General features: G+C 37.9%; 1 protein-coding gene across 1 annotated transcript in view; it reads right to left on the bottom strand.

Moving 5' to 3' along the window:
• Nucleotides 1-1,313: 1,313 nt before the first annotated feature.
• Nucleotides 1,314-14,311, bottom strand: part of LOC103640438 (achilleol B synthase) — a 63,850-nt gene continuing 50,852 nt past the window's right edge. Inside the window, exons 13-18 of the mRNA XM_008663019.2 lie at nt 5,124-5,170; nt 4,888-5,031; nt 4,623-4,800; nt 2,760-2,834; nt 2,361-2,444; nt 1,314-1,642 (exon numbers count right to left, since the gene is read on the bottom strand). Coding sequence (XP_008661241.1) covers nt 1,526-1,642; nt 2,361-2,444; nt 2,760-2,834; nt 4,623-4,800; nt 4,888-5,031; nt 5,124-5,170 — 645 coding nt within the window. The 3' untranslated portion in view covers nt 1,314-1,525. The remainder of the gene's footprint in view (nt 1,643-2,360; nt 2,445-2,759; nt 2,835-4,622; nt 4,801-4,887; nt 5,032-5,123; nt 5,171-14,311) is intronic.

Raw genomic sequence — 14,311 nt, forward strand, 5'->3', positions numbered from 1 at the left:
ATGTGGTCTCTGTGAGCTCCCTTATATGTCGTCATTGATTCTTGTGCACAACATTGATGTCATGCACCAAGAAAGTAATGTTGTTGAAGCCCTCATACACACCTGCATGCATTTTGAAAAAAACAAAGGACAATCTGAAAGCTCGAAGAGATCTAGCAATGCTTTGTGACCGACCAACCCAAGTGCTCAATGCCAACGGTAAGCCGCCACGTGCCTTGTTCTGTCTTACCTCTAAAGACAAGATCGAGGTAATGAGATGGATGAAAAAAATAAATTTCCCGATGGATATTTGCAACAGTCTTAGTTTCCACAGCAGGCACAACAACAACCATTTGTTTTCCCTCAGTTTCAGTCGACGATGCCTCAGTGGGGATTACATGCTCCGCCACCTCCACCTCCACCTCAGGTGCTTCAATTTAGTTAAGACTTGTCGTTTGTATCAACCTAATTTCAAATCTTTACTAAACTTGATTTTGTAGGGATCCGGGGTCATGGGCCACAACACGCCACCACCGATCATACCAGCACCAGGAGGAGCTTATGCAGGGGAGGGAGCTACTCCAGGAGAGGTTAGTTTGAGAAACAATTTGTTTGAATAATGGTTATACATGTAACCAATGTCGTTATTAATGTCTTCTTTTTTCTTTAGAATCCAAACCCGTTACACGACTTCGTCAACGAGTTTTTCGCTTTTGGAGGTAGTGGACACAACTCCAACGACCCCGATATGTGATGGAGTTAGCTTTGTGTCGCATTGTACGTTGTAATGGTCTATTTGTGGACTTTATGTTTGTATGGACTATTTGTGGACTTTATGTTTGTATGGACTCAAGTTTTATGTTGTAGACACAAGTATGATTTTTCTGTTATTGTATGAATTTTCTGTTATTGTATGAATTTTCTGTTATTTTTTGCATTTTTTCAATTTTTTTTGCTCTGAAATTGTTAATAAGAAATACTATTTTCGGCACTTGTTATTTTTGGCGGCTCTATGACGGCCGCCGAAAACTACCTATTATTTTTGGCGGCTGACTTGGGGCCGCCGAAAATAAGCTACTTTAGGCGACTAGACCTTGGCCGCCGAAAATATGGCCTTATTTTCGGCTATTTTTTTCTGGCGGCCAGAAACCACCGAAAATAAGCCTAAAGCCGCCGAAAATAGCTTATTTTCGGCGGCAAAGGCTTTATTTTCGGCGGCTTCTGGCCGCCGAAAATGACTGTAGCTCTTGTAGTGGGAGGAAATACTACACATGCAAGTGCTAGACCCAAAATGTTTCGAAGTCTAGATAATTTGATTGTACACCAAACTGAATTGTTACTTATTTTTTGATCGGGATATTCATAATAGTACACATACATCATAATTAATAGTTATACATGAATATATGGTTCATTAAAATCTTGTATGTGGCTACCAAATTACATTTTGTGATATAAAATATAATTGATTTATTGATTTCACTATGATTTTCATTTAATATGTAACATAATACTACATATGATATTGTGCATTCCATGGGTTCCTTCAGTTACTTTTGGCACGTACTTTGCGGTGATACTCTCCAAGAGCCCAAACTGGGTACAAAATACGGTAGTTGGGGAAGTTGAAGTATACAGAGCAGTTGGTGTTGCCAGCATGTTCCTATACTCAAAATGAAAGAAAATGATCAATTACGGTAGATTATGGGAAATGTAATAGCAACATTTTTTTTCTTACGAGATAAAAAATATAGGTGGGGTATCTCCAATAAGATATAAGCACAAATGGAACTATGAACATGCAATGTAAGAACTAAGTAACTAAACATAATAATGTATATATGTAGAACACACAATGCAATTGGTTGAAATCTCAATGGCATCCATCCTTGAAACTTGACTACTATAGCGATCTAAAAAGGCATTACATAGGAATGTGATAGTAAGGTAACTGAATAATGAACACGAAAAATACTTTGCTTCCGCATAGGAACACGAAAATAAGATTAAACACCACCTTGAAAAGGTCACATTGAATCAGTAGACTTCTCAAAATCAAGAGGGGCACATAGCATGGCGCGGATATAACAAATAGATTCCTTATACTACTGATGATCATATCTATAAGTGCATATAGGTTTGTGTTGAACCAAAATTATAATAATATATCTACAAGAATAAATAACGTCAAATGAAAGGCATTATACATTATGAAACTGCATGATTTTTGCAGGATGATATTTCTGCAATCGTGATCCATGCAAACTCTTATGCATTCTTGGTCAAAGTTAGAAACGGGACTAGGAAGAATCTAGAACATATTTATATTGTCGATGGGAGGAATTACATTTTTGCATCATAATAATGTTTGGAAAACTCACTTGTTGAGGATAGTCTCCTGTCTCCAGTTGCATATTAATCAATACTTTTGCTGCTCGATGTAATGGTGTTGGGTCCCGTTCCATCTAATTGTTACATAAGAATATAGAAAGCTGGTTGCAATCAACATGTATTTATAAATAATTAATGGTACACCAACTAGTAGTCCATGTTGTTGGTTCGGACACCAAAATGATATAAAACATAAACATATTTTTATTTGTTGAATCTAGTAAAACAATATTATTACAATTATTTTGAAGATATTAACCTAACACATCGAGGTATTTGCATATTTGTAAATGTTGTGATGATTGATTACATATAAATATACATTCTCTTGTTTCATTAACAAGGGAGTAGTTCTTTGCACTAAATAAATGTGATGAAGAAAATAAAACCTGTCCAGCAAGAATCAAAGCTAGCATCGCCCAAGCGGTCTGTACGGCATGTGTGCTAGGACCCTCTACATAAATCTGCGTATCATCAAAAGAATTGTTAACTAGGATTAGGATCACTGCTAGCTAAGAGTAAGGAAACATGTAGTATTATGAAAAAAAAATCATGTAAATGAGTTAATAAACTTTAGAATTGCGAGGTAACTTAGTCCATTGCCTTTGATGGTTGCTCTTAGAACACATTCAGGCTAATCTATGGACGGCCATAGAATATTATTACATGGCCACTCAATTTACTATAATGTTTCTACTAATATTATAAAAAAGTGAACATATATACAATATATATGTTATTATAACTCTTCGTGATATTTACCATATGTTATAATAAATCAGTTAGGAGGAGTAGGTCGATTATGGTAACTCAAAGTGGCTACAAAATAATATATTATGGCCAGCTTGTGTGTGTCTGTGTGCGTCACGTGTGTTATATGATTTATATTCGACAAGTACTTCATTTTTGCACAAGGAATCAGAGACACATAATATGTGTTTGGATAGAAGAAAAGTTTCAGTTCTGATGAGAATCAAGAAAATCACACCTAATGATATGTTTGGTTTGAGATCAAAGTAGAATAGGATCAGGATGATATCGTCCACTCGATTTTTTGGGACCACGTAGTCACAAAAAATGCCTCGGTTGTTAAACTCATCCCGTGTGACTCTCATCAAACACTATAAAAAATGTAGCCGCCCCCTTTTATCCGTGCTTGTACGTCCAACCAAACACACCTAAGGGCTAGTTTGAGAACACTATTTTTCCAAGGGTTTCCTATTTTCCAAAGGGATAATGAAATAAATTTCATTGGGAAAATGAAAATCCCTTGGGAAAAAGGGGTTCCCAAACTAGCTCTAAATGGTCTTTCCAACAATTGGTTTGGAACCAAGAAGTTTCACCATTTCTAAATATGCGCGCGAAACGGCAAGCTTGTTTCGCAGAGATTCTTATATCATTGCTTCCATTGTTATTATTATTTGTAATTAATTCAGTTAAAATGTTTTGCATTTAATTTGTTCTCTATCCACAAAAGTTTTATTTTCTTTCTGACATGATTGTTTCAATCCGAATCCGGTTCACCTTTCAAACGGTTTTATAAAGTGATGTCAATTCATCGTTAGAAACATTTCTTGAGAGAATATGAATCCAAAACGTTTTTGCGAGAATCCGAATCTCTCCTAAATACACCCTTAGGGCCTGTTCGGTTTCTGGAACGGTTACTAATCGGATTACTTGTGTAATTTGTATAAGTTTTGATTAGATGGAAAGATTCCGGGGTGAAATCTGGAAGAAACGAATAGGGTCTCATACTATCTTGGGTTCCTAGCTTTGAGGTGTTGATCTGTCAAATGGGTTTGCCATATCTCTCTCTTTATGTGGTGTCTACGGTAACGGTAGAACACTCGAATGACTTATATCTACTGTTTCTAATTTGTCAAAGGAAAATTCTATCAGATTGAATCGACCAATATATTTTTCTTGGCTCCTAAAGCTATCTAGTCAATATTTTGTCTTCCAAGTAGTCAGCGTAGCTCATTTTCAGTTTGAGTCTCTTCCACAACAGGCTCTGCACCCTTTCCCTGTTGGACCTTTCCCATGCGGCCTAATGACAATTAAGTAATTATCTTTTTTTTAATTCATAGCAACCAAATAAATGTCTATATATGCATATTGAAACCAAAACTTTGTGAATAGATATGCATGTCTTTGGATTTTTTTGGATAGGGTGCTCACTATATATACATGAGTTCATGACTGTTGTTAAGTAACTGATGACAAGATTTATGTGAAATGAAACTGTTCTTCACCTGTCTTTCACAGGAACGATAGCTCTCTGCCCAGCCACCAGTTTTGAGTTGAATTGAGAGCAAAAATTTGCATGCTTTCCTAATGCAAATACTGTTCTCGTAATTTCTTCCAGCAGCAACTAAGCCTTTTATCGCAAAGAGGGTCCCATAGACAAAGCATATTCCCCAAGTGCCGTACCTTTGCAGATAATTTCTGATTTAGTTATTTCTAGACAGAGCAAAAAAATGACAATTTATTCAAGATAGAAGATGTTTTCGTACAAACCAGGATCCATCCTTGTGTTGATTATTCTCAATATATATGGCAGCTTTGTTAACATTTTCTTTTATTTCTTTACTGCGGTAATCTGAATTGAAGTCCCCAAATAATACCAAAGCCTGCAACACTGAGGATGTACATTCAACCGTTCTGGCAACAGAGGAATTGAGTGACTTAGTATGCAAATCAAATTGAAATGGCAGCATGAGATTCAGATTTAGAAGAGTCATAATTGTTCTTACGGGTAATCGACGACAATATTTCGAAAAGTCTCCAAAGGGTTTAGAATCTATAGGGATGCCAAATGAAACAAATGTCAGTCTACATGGATCTATATTATCAACATATATATAAAGTACTCATTCATGTTTCCTAAAAAAATATATTTCCTTTGCTATTTTTAATATCATTATTAGTGGCGCGCATCGTGATAACTTTGAATAATTATTAACAATGCTAGGCTTCGTGGTTTTATTGATGCTTGTGCTATACATGGACTCCGTCAACTAAGGTGGTAGACTAACAAAAGTTTTTTTTTTCGCTAAACAACACAAAACACATTGACGTGGTAAAATTTTGATATATTAATTTTATCCATGGTCTGAACATATGTTTCAACTTTTCATGATGTACTAATTAACATCTGAATTCGCCTTTGTCCTATATTCATATAACTATGTTCATATATAGCCATATACTGTTGCAATATGGTGCTATAATACAACAATATTGGGCCTAATTAACTCAAGGTCCATGTGGAATTCTAATGGTCTCTAGGACATTAATCTCACGTTGCTAATTGAAAAACGTTAATCAACTTCATAGTGTGTGGTCTATGCACTACCGGAATCCGACTCTTTGCCGAGTTTTTTTTATCTGGCTCTCGGCAAAGCAGTCTTTGTCGTACTCTCGGTAACGATCACGTTTACTGAGAGTAGGATACTCGGCACAGGGAAACACTCGGCAAAGAACGCTTTGCCAAGAGCTAAACTCTCAGCGAACCTAGACGCTCGGCAAAGGTCCCTCAGCAGTTGTCTATAGCTGACAACCGTTACCTTTGCCGGGCGTTAGGTCTTGACACTCGGCAAAGTAGCTTCTTTGCTGAGTGTCGCAAGACCGACACTCGGCAAACCGTGTTTTACCGAGTGTCATCCTTGGACACTCGGCAAAGTATATTTGTATTTTTTTTCTTTTTAGAACCAAACTTTTTGTGCTATGTTCCTACACTATGTAAACTTAAATGTTCCATTTTGGCACAATTATAAAAATGTTTGCTATAACTATTAGATTTAGTTCGTTTAATTGAATTTCTTCGGATAATTCAGATTTAAATTGCAAGTCACTCGAAAAATGGAAGACCATGAATGAGAAAATGATATTCATGTTAGGTAACACAAGTTACGACCGATTTCAGAAGCAGACCAGAATTTTCGAGCATCATGCTCACTAAACATGACCGTGAACTTGCCATCAAGTTGTTTAAAAATTGTATAAAACACAAACGAAGTCAGAAAATCATGAAATTTGTCCACATGTCATGATATCATATGTAGAGGATGTGATAAAAAAATTGAGAATGTTTCGAGAAAGTTATGAGTCACTATGTGTAGAAACCTACGTGGCCTACACATAAAATCATAAAGCTTTACCGAGTGTCAAGGCCATAGCACTCGGCAAAGAAGGAAACTCTTTGCCAAGTGTCACCTAGTACACTCGGCAAAAGCGCTGTCTCCATTAGCAGACACCGTGATAGCGGCTTTTCTTTGTTGAGTACCTTGTGACACTAGACAAAGTCTTTGTCTAGTGTCCGATAAAAAGTATTTGGCAAAGAACTCATTGCCGATGTACAGTTCGTCGAGCTCTCTTTGTCGGGTGTCACATTCGGCAAAGTCTTTGCTGAGTATTTTCAGGCTTTGCTGAATGCTTCAGATACTCGGCAAAGAGCCCGATTCGGATAGTGATGCTCATCTTATAAGAAGTTGACTCTGGGGAAGACAGAGTCACATGTGTGCGCACCGAGCCATGGGGTGGAAAGGTGAGCCTTAACGTGTCGATCTGGTAAAATAAAGTACGCGTGAATAATAGTGACTATTAAGGCATACTTTATTTTCTATTTAATTCGTTAGTTAAAGGGTGATTGATGGACTATCCCAACCACCTATAAAAGGGGCTATGAACTCCATTCCGAGAGACACCATACTCCGTCTCCTACCACCTATTGCACTGCTGCTTTTGTCTCCCCCACCTCTGCTCCTGCGCATATAGAGTACATAAAGTAGGCCTTCGAAACCTTCGACATTTAGAGATTAAGCACGAGATAGGCGCCCAATTAAGTTTATGGGAAGCGCTCAGCGCAACTGCTTTGCCTTCTTCCTGGTGATGTCTATGTACTACACTGCATCGCTAGCTACATTGTGTCAACCTGATTGACTATATTGAATAGCTACATAGTGATCATTTTGACTGATCCGCAGAACAACGCCTTCGGTGTCCTCAGCACACACTACAAGGTACACTTTTATATCTATCCTTTTCTTTTATTTATGTTGCTTGCCTGAGTGTTTCTCCTTGCGATGGATGAATGTGTTTTTTCTTCCGATAAACTACCAAATATTTTTAAGTAAATTATTTCTTTTAAAACTAATCACACATGTCATTTTTTGACTTCACTTTGCAGATTATTTATCTAAAATTCCTACTAAGTGCAATAATCCAAAAACTTGATATGTGTAGGAATTTTAATAGTGCTGGCTTGTTGTTACACTTAAACCTAAAATTATTTTTTATGGTTCAAATTATAAGAGATGTTGTGCTAAGATGACTGTATGGCTAACAACCATGAAAGTATATCACGTGGAAACATGTAAGCCTAAAGGAATGGCTTCTAACTCTTGTGAGGAGAAGTCATTTGAGCCTATCGAAAACCTTTTTAGAGGTGCTATAATAAGCACTCTTATTGAGAACATAGTGAATTGTTACCTGCACTTGTTCACTACTCAAGAGATGTAGGATGCACTTGCTGCAAAATTTGGGGTCTCTATTACAAATAGTGAGCTACATATTATGGAGAAGTTCTATGACTACAGGATGGTTAAAAACCATTCTATGATAGAATAAGCCCATCAGATTTAGCAGGTTGCAAAAGAGCTCGTGCCTTTTCCTTACATGTTGCCTAACAAGTTTATGGTTGGATGCATCATTGCTAAGTTACCACCTTCTTGGAGGTATTTTGCTACTTCTCTAATGCATAAGAGACCGGATTAGAACATTGTTGATCTAATTGGTTGTCTTGATGTTGAGGACAAGACAAGAGAAAAGTACACATGCATGAAAGGTATTAAGGGAAATTCTAGTGCAAATATGGTGCAGAAAAAGAATTTATGCCCTTAAAAGAAGTCCAAAGGCAAACCTAGGAAGGTCAATGGCTATCAAATAGTCGGTTTCATGAATAGGAAGGTAAACAAGAAAGGAGAATGCTTTTATATGTGATTGGTCTGACCATTGGGCTAAGTATTTCCTAGAACGCAAGGACAAGCAAAAGAAATCAACAAATGTTGTTACTACTAGCATAGAAGGTGGAGCTACTGGGTATATACCCTTAGTTCTTTTAGATAGTCGTTTACATGATTTGTGTATTAACACCAGAGCAAGCATACTTATGTGTGTTGAATGTTCCTTGTTTTCTTGTTACCATGCTAGAAGGACATCCTCCATGCTGATGGGAAACAACTCTCATGCTTCTATTCATAGTGTTGGCACGATTAGTCTGAACCTTCTTACTTTGGGAAAGACCATGCAACTATGAAACATGCAACATGTTCCCTCCATCAATAAGAATCTTATTAGTGGTTCTCTTTTCTATCAAGAGTGCTTTAAACTAGTGTTTGAATCAAATAAGTGTGTAATATCATTGTTGGAAAGGATATAAGTGTAGAGGTTTGTTCTGCCTATCTTTAATTAATTTTTGTAATAAATTTGTAAACCATGTGCACAATGAGAATGATATGTGGCATTCATGATTTTATTACATTAATTTGAGTGGTATGATGTTGCTAGCCAGTATGAGTGTAATCCCTAATTTAAATTTTTTTCAAATTTTCTAAATGTGGAATATGTGTGCAATCTAAACAAACTCACAAGCCTCACAAGGTAGCAGAGCACAAGGAGTTTAGAACCATTAGAACTAGTTCATATTGATTTCTCTTAGATGAACAGAGTATTAACAAAAGGAGGAAATATATACTTTATGGCATTGGTAGATGACTCAACTAGATTTTGCTTCATGTACTTGTTCAAAACAAAAGATGAGGCTCTTACTTATTTCAAATTCTTTTAGGTCGATGTTGAAAATCTACTTGAGAAGAAGATGAAACATCTTAGATATGATCATGTAGAGAGTATTTCTCAAACGAGTTAAACACATTCTATGAAGACCAAGGGATCATTGTTGAGAAGGGACCTCCCTATTCCCCACAATCAATGGGATTGAATAAAGAAAGAACCAAACTCTAACTAAGATGGTTAATGCCATGCTTGAGACATTGGGCTTTCCACGAAATGGTGGGGAGAGGCTATAATGGATAAATGTCATGTCCTAAGTTGAGTTCCCATGAAAAACCAATAGAGAGCACCATTCAAGGAAAGGGAAAAGAAGATGTTGAATCTCTCCAATCTTCGAACTTGGGGTTGTTTGGCTAAAGTTAGTGTGCTAATCCCGAAGAAGCAGAAGCTTGGACCTAGGACCATATACTATGTCTTTCTAGGATATGCTTTCCATACCATAGGTTATATAGATTCCTAATAGTATGATCTGGGGTTCATGATATGATTTAGGGAACAATCATAGAATCTAGAGATGTTAGATTCTTTGAAAACACATTTCATATGACAAATACACCTAGCTCATATATTCAAGAACATATCTTCTATCCTGAGCCCATCATTCCAATATACCAATCTAAACCTCAACTTGCTGAAAATCTAATTTATAAGGACAATGGAGTTAATCAAAAGAGTAAGAGATAGAAGGCTACAAAGTTATTCGATGATGAATTTACTATGTATCTAGTTGATGATACACCAAAAACCATTGATGGGACTTATTCATCTCAGGACACTAATTATTGGAAGGAAGCAATCCGAAGTGAGATGGATTCAATCATGACAAATGGAACTTGGGGTGTTGTGAATCTTCCATATGGGTGTAAACCTATAGGATGCAAGTGAGTATTTAAAAAGAAACTTTGACCTGATGTATTAAAATAGTGATAGGTAGGCCTAGGCACAATACAGGGATAGTCATACACAATATAGGGATAGGCCTCGGCATATGTGTGATTAGATTTTGAGGAAGTGTGGCCATAACCACACGTAGCCAGCGTGGCTATGAATCATGCACCAAATGTGATGGAGTTGTGTTTTTGATTCGTTTTCACTCTTCTCCCCCTCCAATTGATTTAATTTGAAGTTGATATTTCACCTCAGTTGTTTGGGATTGTTTTGGGGATATTATTTAACGGCCCATTTGGATCATTGGAATTGAATTCCATTCTAATAATAGAAATTTAGGTATATATCAATTAAGCAAATTCGGTTTTAGGCAAAATATATTTTTATACTATTATTAGCAAGATGTCCGAGATATTTATGTGCTACATTTTTACTATAGAGGAGTAAGTCGAAGAGTGTCCTGTAAGTTACGGAGTAGAAACAAATTCTACTATTACATAAAATCATTTCCAATCCTCCACCCCATGAATTTGAGATAGACTTATATCTGAACTTTGGAAAGTGGTGGAATGTCAAATTCCAAGCTAAATATGTTACTTTATTAAGTTATTTCAATTCCTCTAAAATGAAGGGATCCAAACAACCCATAAGTTTATTTTAGTCCTTAGATAACTACAATTCATTTGTTTGAACAATTCATTGTTGTGGATTGATTTGAACTTGTTCTGATCAAAAAGACAAAACCCCATTCTAAACTGAGATTTTGAATCTGTTCAAGGAGTTTTGACCTTGTCTTCTCAAACTTCTTGAATCATATTTTCTTCTCGTGAGCTTGCTGCTTGTAAAATTTGAGAAGATTGTAACAAAGTTTTAGTACGCGGCACTGCCAGTCATCAGAGCAACACAGCTACTCGTTCTAAACTAATGTTATATAAACAATTTTTTGCAGCTTTTTGGAGAGGTTCTCTACAAACAATTTAGTGCAGTCAATTGACACTGGATTGAACTGTACTGTGTTGAGTAGTTGGTAGTGTTCCTCGTGGTTGGATTGATATCAGGATCAAGTCATGTATGTTCTCTAGTGGAGAAATTTTTGTGGCTGCCATTCACCCCCTCTGGTCGCCTCACTGGTCCTTCAAAATGACGTTCCACAGTGATCCCTAGAAAGTGGTGCACCTCACCTAGAGTCCTTCATCACAAACACCTACTGGAGGGAGGAGATGATGCACCGTAGAAGCTCGGGGGATGAGGCCGTGAGAACAATGTCGTCGATGTAGAGGAGGAGGTATGTCGTGTCGTGGCCATGACAGAATACGAATAGGGAGGCCTCTGCCTTGGTCTCGACAAACCCCTAGGATAGAACAAAGGTGACAAAGTGGTTGTACCAAGCCCAAGGCACCTGCTTGAGGCCATAGAGTGATTGATTGAGTTTGCAGACCATATCGGGGTCAACCGAGTCCACAAAGCCAACCGATAGAGTGTAGTACACCATCTCTATCAGAGTGCCATGGGAGGAATGCATACTTGACATCAAGCTGATGCACTAACCAGGCCCGTGAGAGAGCTAGAGTCAGAATAGTCTAGATGGTAGTAGGCTTGAACATGGGGCTAAAGGTCTCATCATAGCCAACCTTCGGACACTAGGTGAAGCCACGTAGGACCCAACAATCCTTGTATCGATCTAAGGAGCAATCCACCTTCAGCTTCTACATGAAGATCCATTTCCGGGTGACCACATTAGCGCTAGAGGGGCGTGGCACCAGGTCTTAGGTATGGTTCGCCTACAAGGCCTCGTACTCCACCTCCATGGGACGCCACTAGTTAGGTTTGGCGAGTGCACTACAGATGGAGGACACCTTGAGGAAAAGCATCGGAGTGGAGGACATGATGAGAACCAGCAATCGACATGCCAAAGGATGTCGACGATCCATCGAGTAACCATCGGGTGGACGTGCCGGGGGTATTGATGGAGGACAACTGAGTGATACACTGGCGAATCCTCATGAGGGAGCCAGTGCATCGGCCCTACCACGTCAATGGTAGACATGCATGGGGTCCATGAAGTGTTACAAAGAGGCTGCCTCAATGGACAGTGTTGTGGCCACACGTTGCAGCGTGTGGGACTGTGGGTTTAGAGCTGCGCCTGGCGACGCGCGAGAGGACGGAGCCACATATTGCAATGCTAGAGACTCAGGGGCTGCCTGTGGTGGCACAGGGATGTCGTGGTCGTGCTTGGTAGTGTGGGAGACTCCACAACCATTTGTTAAGGTGCAGGAGACTCAAGGCCCGCATGTTGTAGCACATGAGACTTCAAGGCTACATGTGGTTGTGTGGGAGACGATGATGCCACACGAGGCAGTATGGGGGCGTCGGGAACACACGAGGCATGGTGAGTTGTGGAGCAACAGAAGGAGCTGGAAGCGAGGGAGGAAGGGAGGGAACCATAGAGTCAGACTTGAGGAGGGTGTCATACTTATAAGAGGACGCAACAGAAGGATAGGCTGAGAAGTGGAAGTCAGGCAAACAGAAGCACATGCGCACTCAGTTCCTTTCCACACTGCATCTATAAAATCCAACATGCGGTTCAACTTCAAACGTTCATATCTTTTCTGTTTTAATTCCATTTTTAGCAATTCCTGCATCCATGATCTTGTAGTAAAGCATAAATTGTTTTAAAATTCTTTTTAATATATGTCCTTTATATTTGCTGTAGTGTTGTCTTCTATTGCGCTTATCACCTATTATCTATAGCGTTTAGGTGAGTAGTCGGTCATGCAGCAAGTTTGTGAAGCACAAGAGCCTTCTTTTTAGGAGCGAGGCAAGTGGAATTTGAGCCATCCCATGAATTAGATTCACTAATTGCATTTCATTAATTTGATCGCTCCTATTAAGATTGACAAGACATGCTATGTTCTCATACGAAACATTGGGTAGATATGTTGGCCTTTTGCTAGTGCTATACATTTTATAATATAATAATGATGGTTATATAGTTAATCTTTCTTAATCACTTATATGCAATAGTGGTAATTAAAACTTGCTTTTTAGCAACATGGTAATGGAGGCTTATGTATAGGGATGTCGTATACAAAGTACCTTACCCATTTCTGGTTCACTAAGTAATCACCAAAACTTTATTGTGCAACAACAATGTCTAACATGTGCAATAGGCTTGGCCAAAGTAGACTTAAGATCACATTTGGGTTTAGGGTACAAGTGCCAAGATTGGTGTAGTGGTTTTAATTACTCTTTTGTTATCCACCCATCGGAATGGGGGTTTGTACTGAAAAAACTAGATGGAATCATGTAGTGGGCTGAAAATATCTAGGTGACTATAAGATATGACCATGTACTGGAAGTATATGTCACACACCTGGGAAGTGTGTAAGGTTTGGCACAACCTTAACAGAGTGGAAATCTTGTCTTATGTGTAAAGAAAGCAAACCTCTTGAGAGTTATTATAATCTGATAACAATCGCGCTTATGGTTAAGAGTAACATGGGGATCATAACATATTAGAATTTTACATAATAAGGTTATGTTCATGGCAATTTGTGGAAGTTATGCTTTCACCTTAATAATAACTATGATTTTTAGTAAACTAAAATGTTAATTCTTAGCCACTTCATTATATAGTCTTTCTATGCTTCGCCTTAATGTTACTTGTTGAGTATGACTAGTGAAGACCATTGTTATTTTCTACAAAAACTATGATGCATCCATTGCAACCACTACTTAGATGGAATTGGAAGAGACCAGGAATACATGGTGGAGTTTCAAGTGTTTGATGATTACTAGACAGACGTGCCACCACTCAGATTTCTATAGAGTTATGAGAGTTATATTTATAAACATTATTCATTAAGACTATTTCGTTGTTGTTGTGACTTCGGTTTGTAAAAATACTACGATACAGTTTATTTTAACTACTATATGGTGATATTTTCACTGATGACATTGTTGTGTATGTGAAATTGACCTTAGCACATACATGCTTCCCATTCGGTTGTCTCCTTGAAACCGGGTGTGACACAAAATATGCTTGAATGAGCTCTAAGATAAAACATTATGTTAATTTTCCCAACTAGTCGAGTCAATATTGAAATATTTTATCTTATTTTTTGAAGAGGTTACGAGCTACTTTTCTTTCTAGAATTATAAGCACACACAATGTTCATAAACTCCGTATTCTCACTTGGTT

The sequence above is a fragment of the Zea mays genome, chromosome 1 (assembly GCF_902167145.1).
Source record: "Zea mays cultivar B73 chromosome 1, Zm-B73-REFERENCE-NAM-5.0, whole genome shotgun sequence".
Taxonomy (NCBI): Eukaryota; Viridiplantae; Streptophyta; class Magnoliopsida; order Poales; family Poaceae; genus Zea; species Zea mays.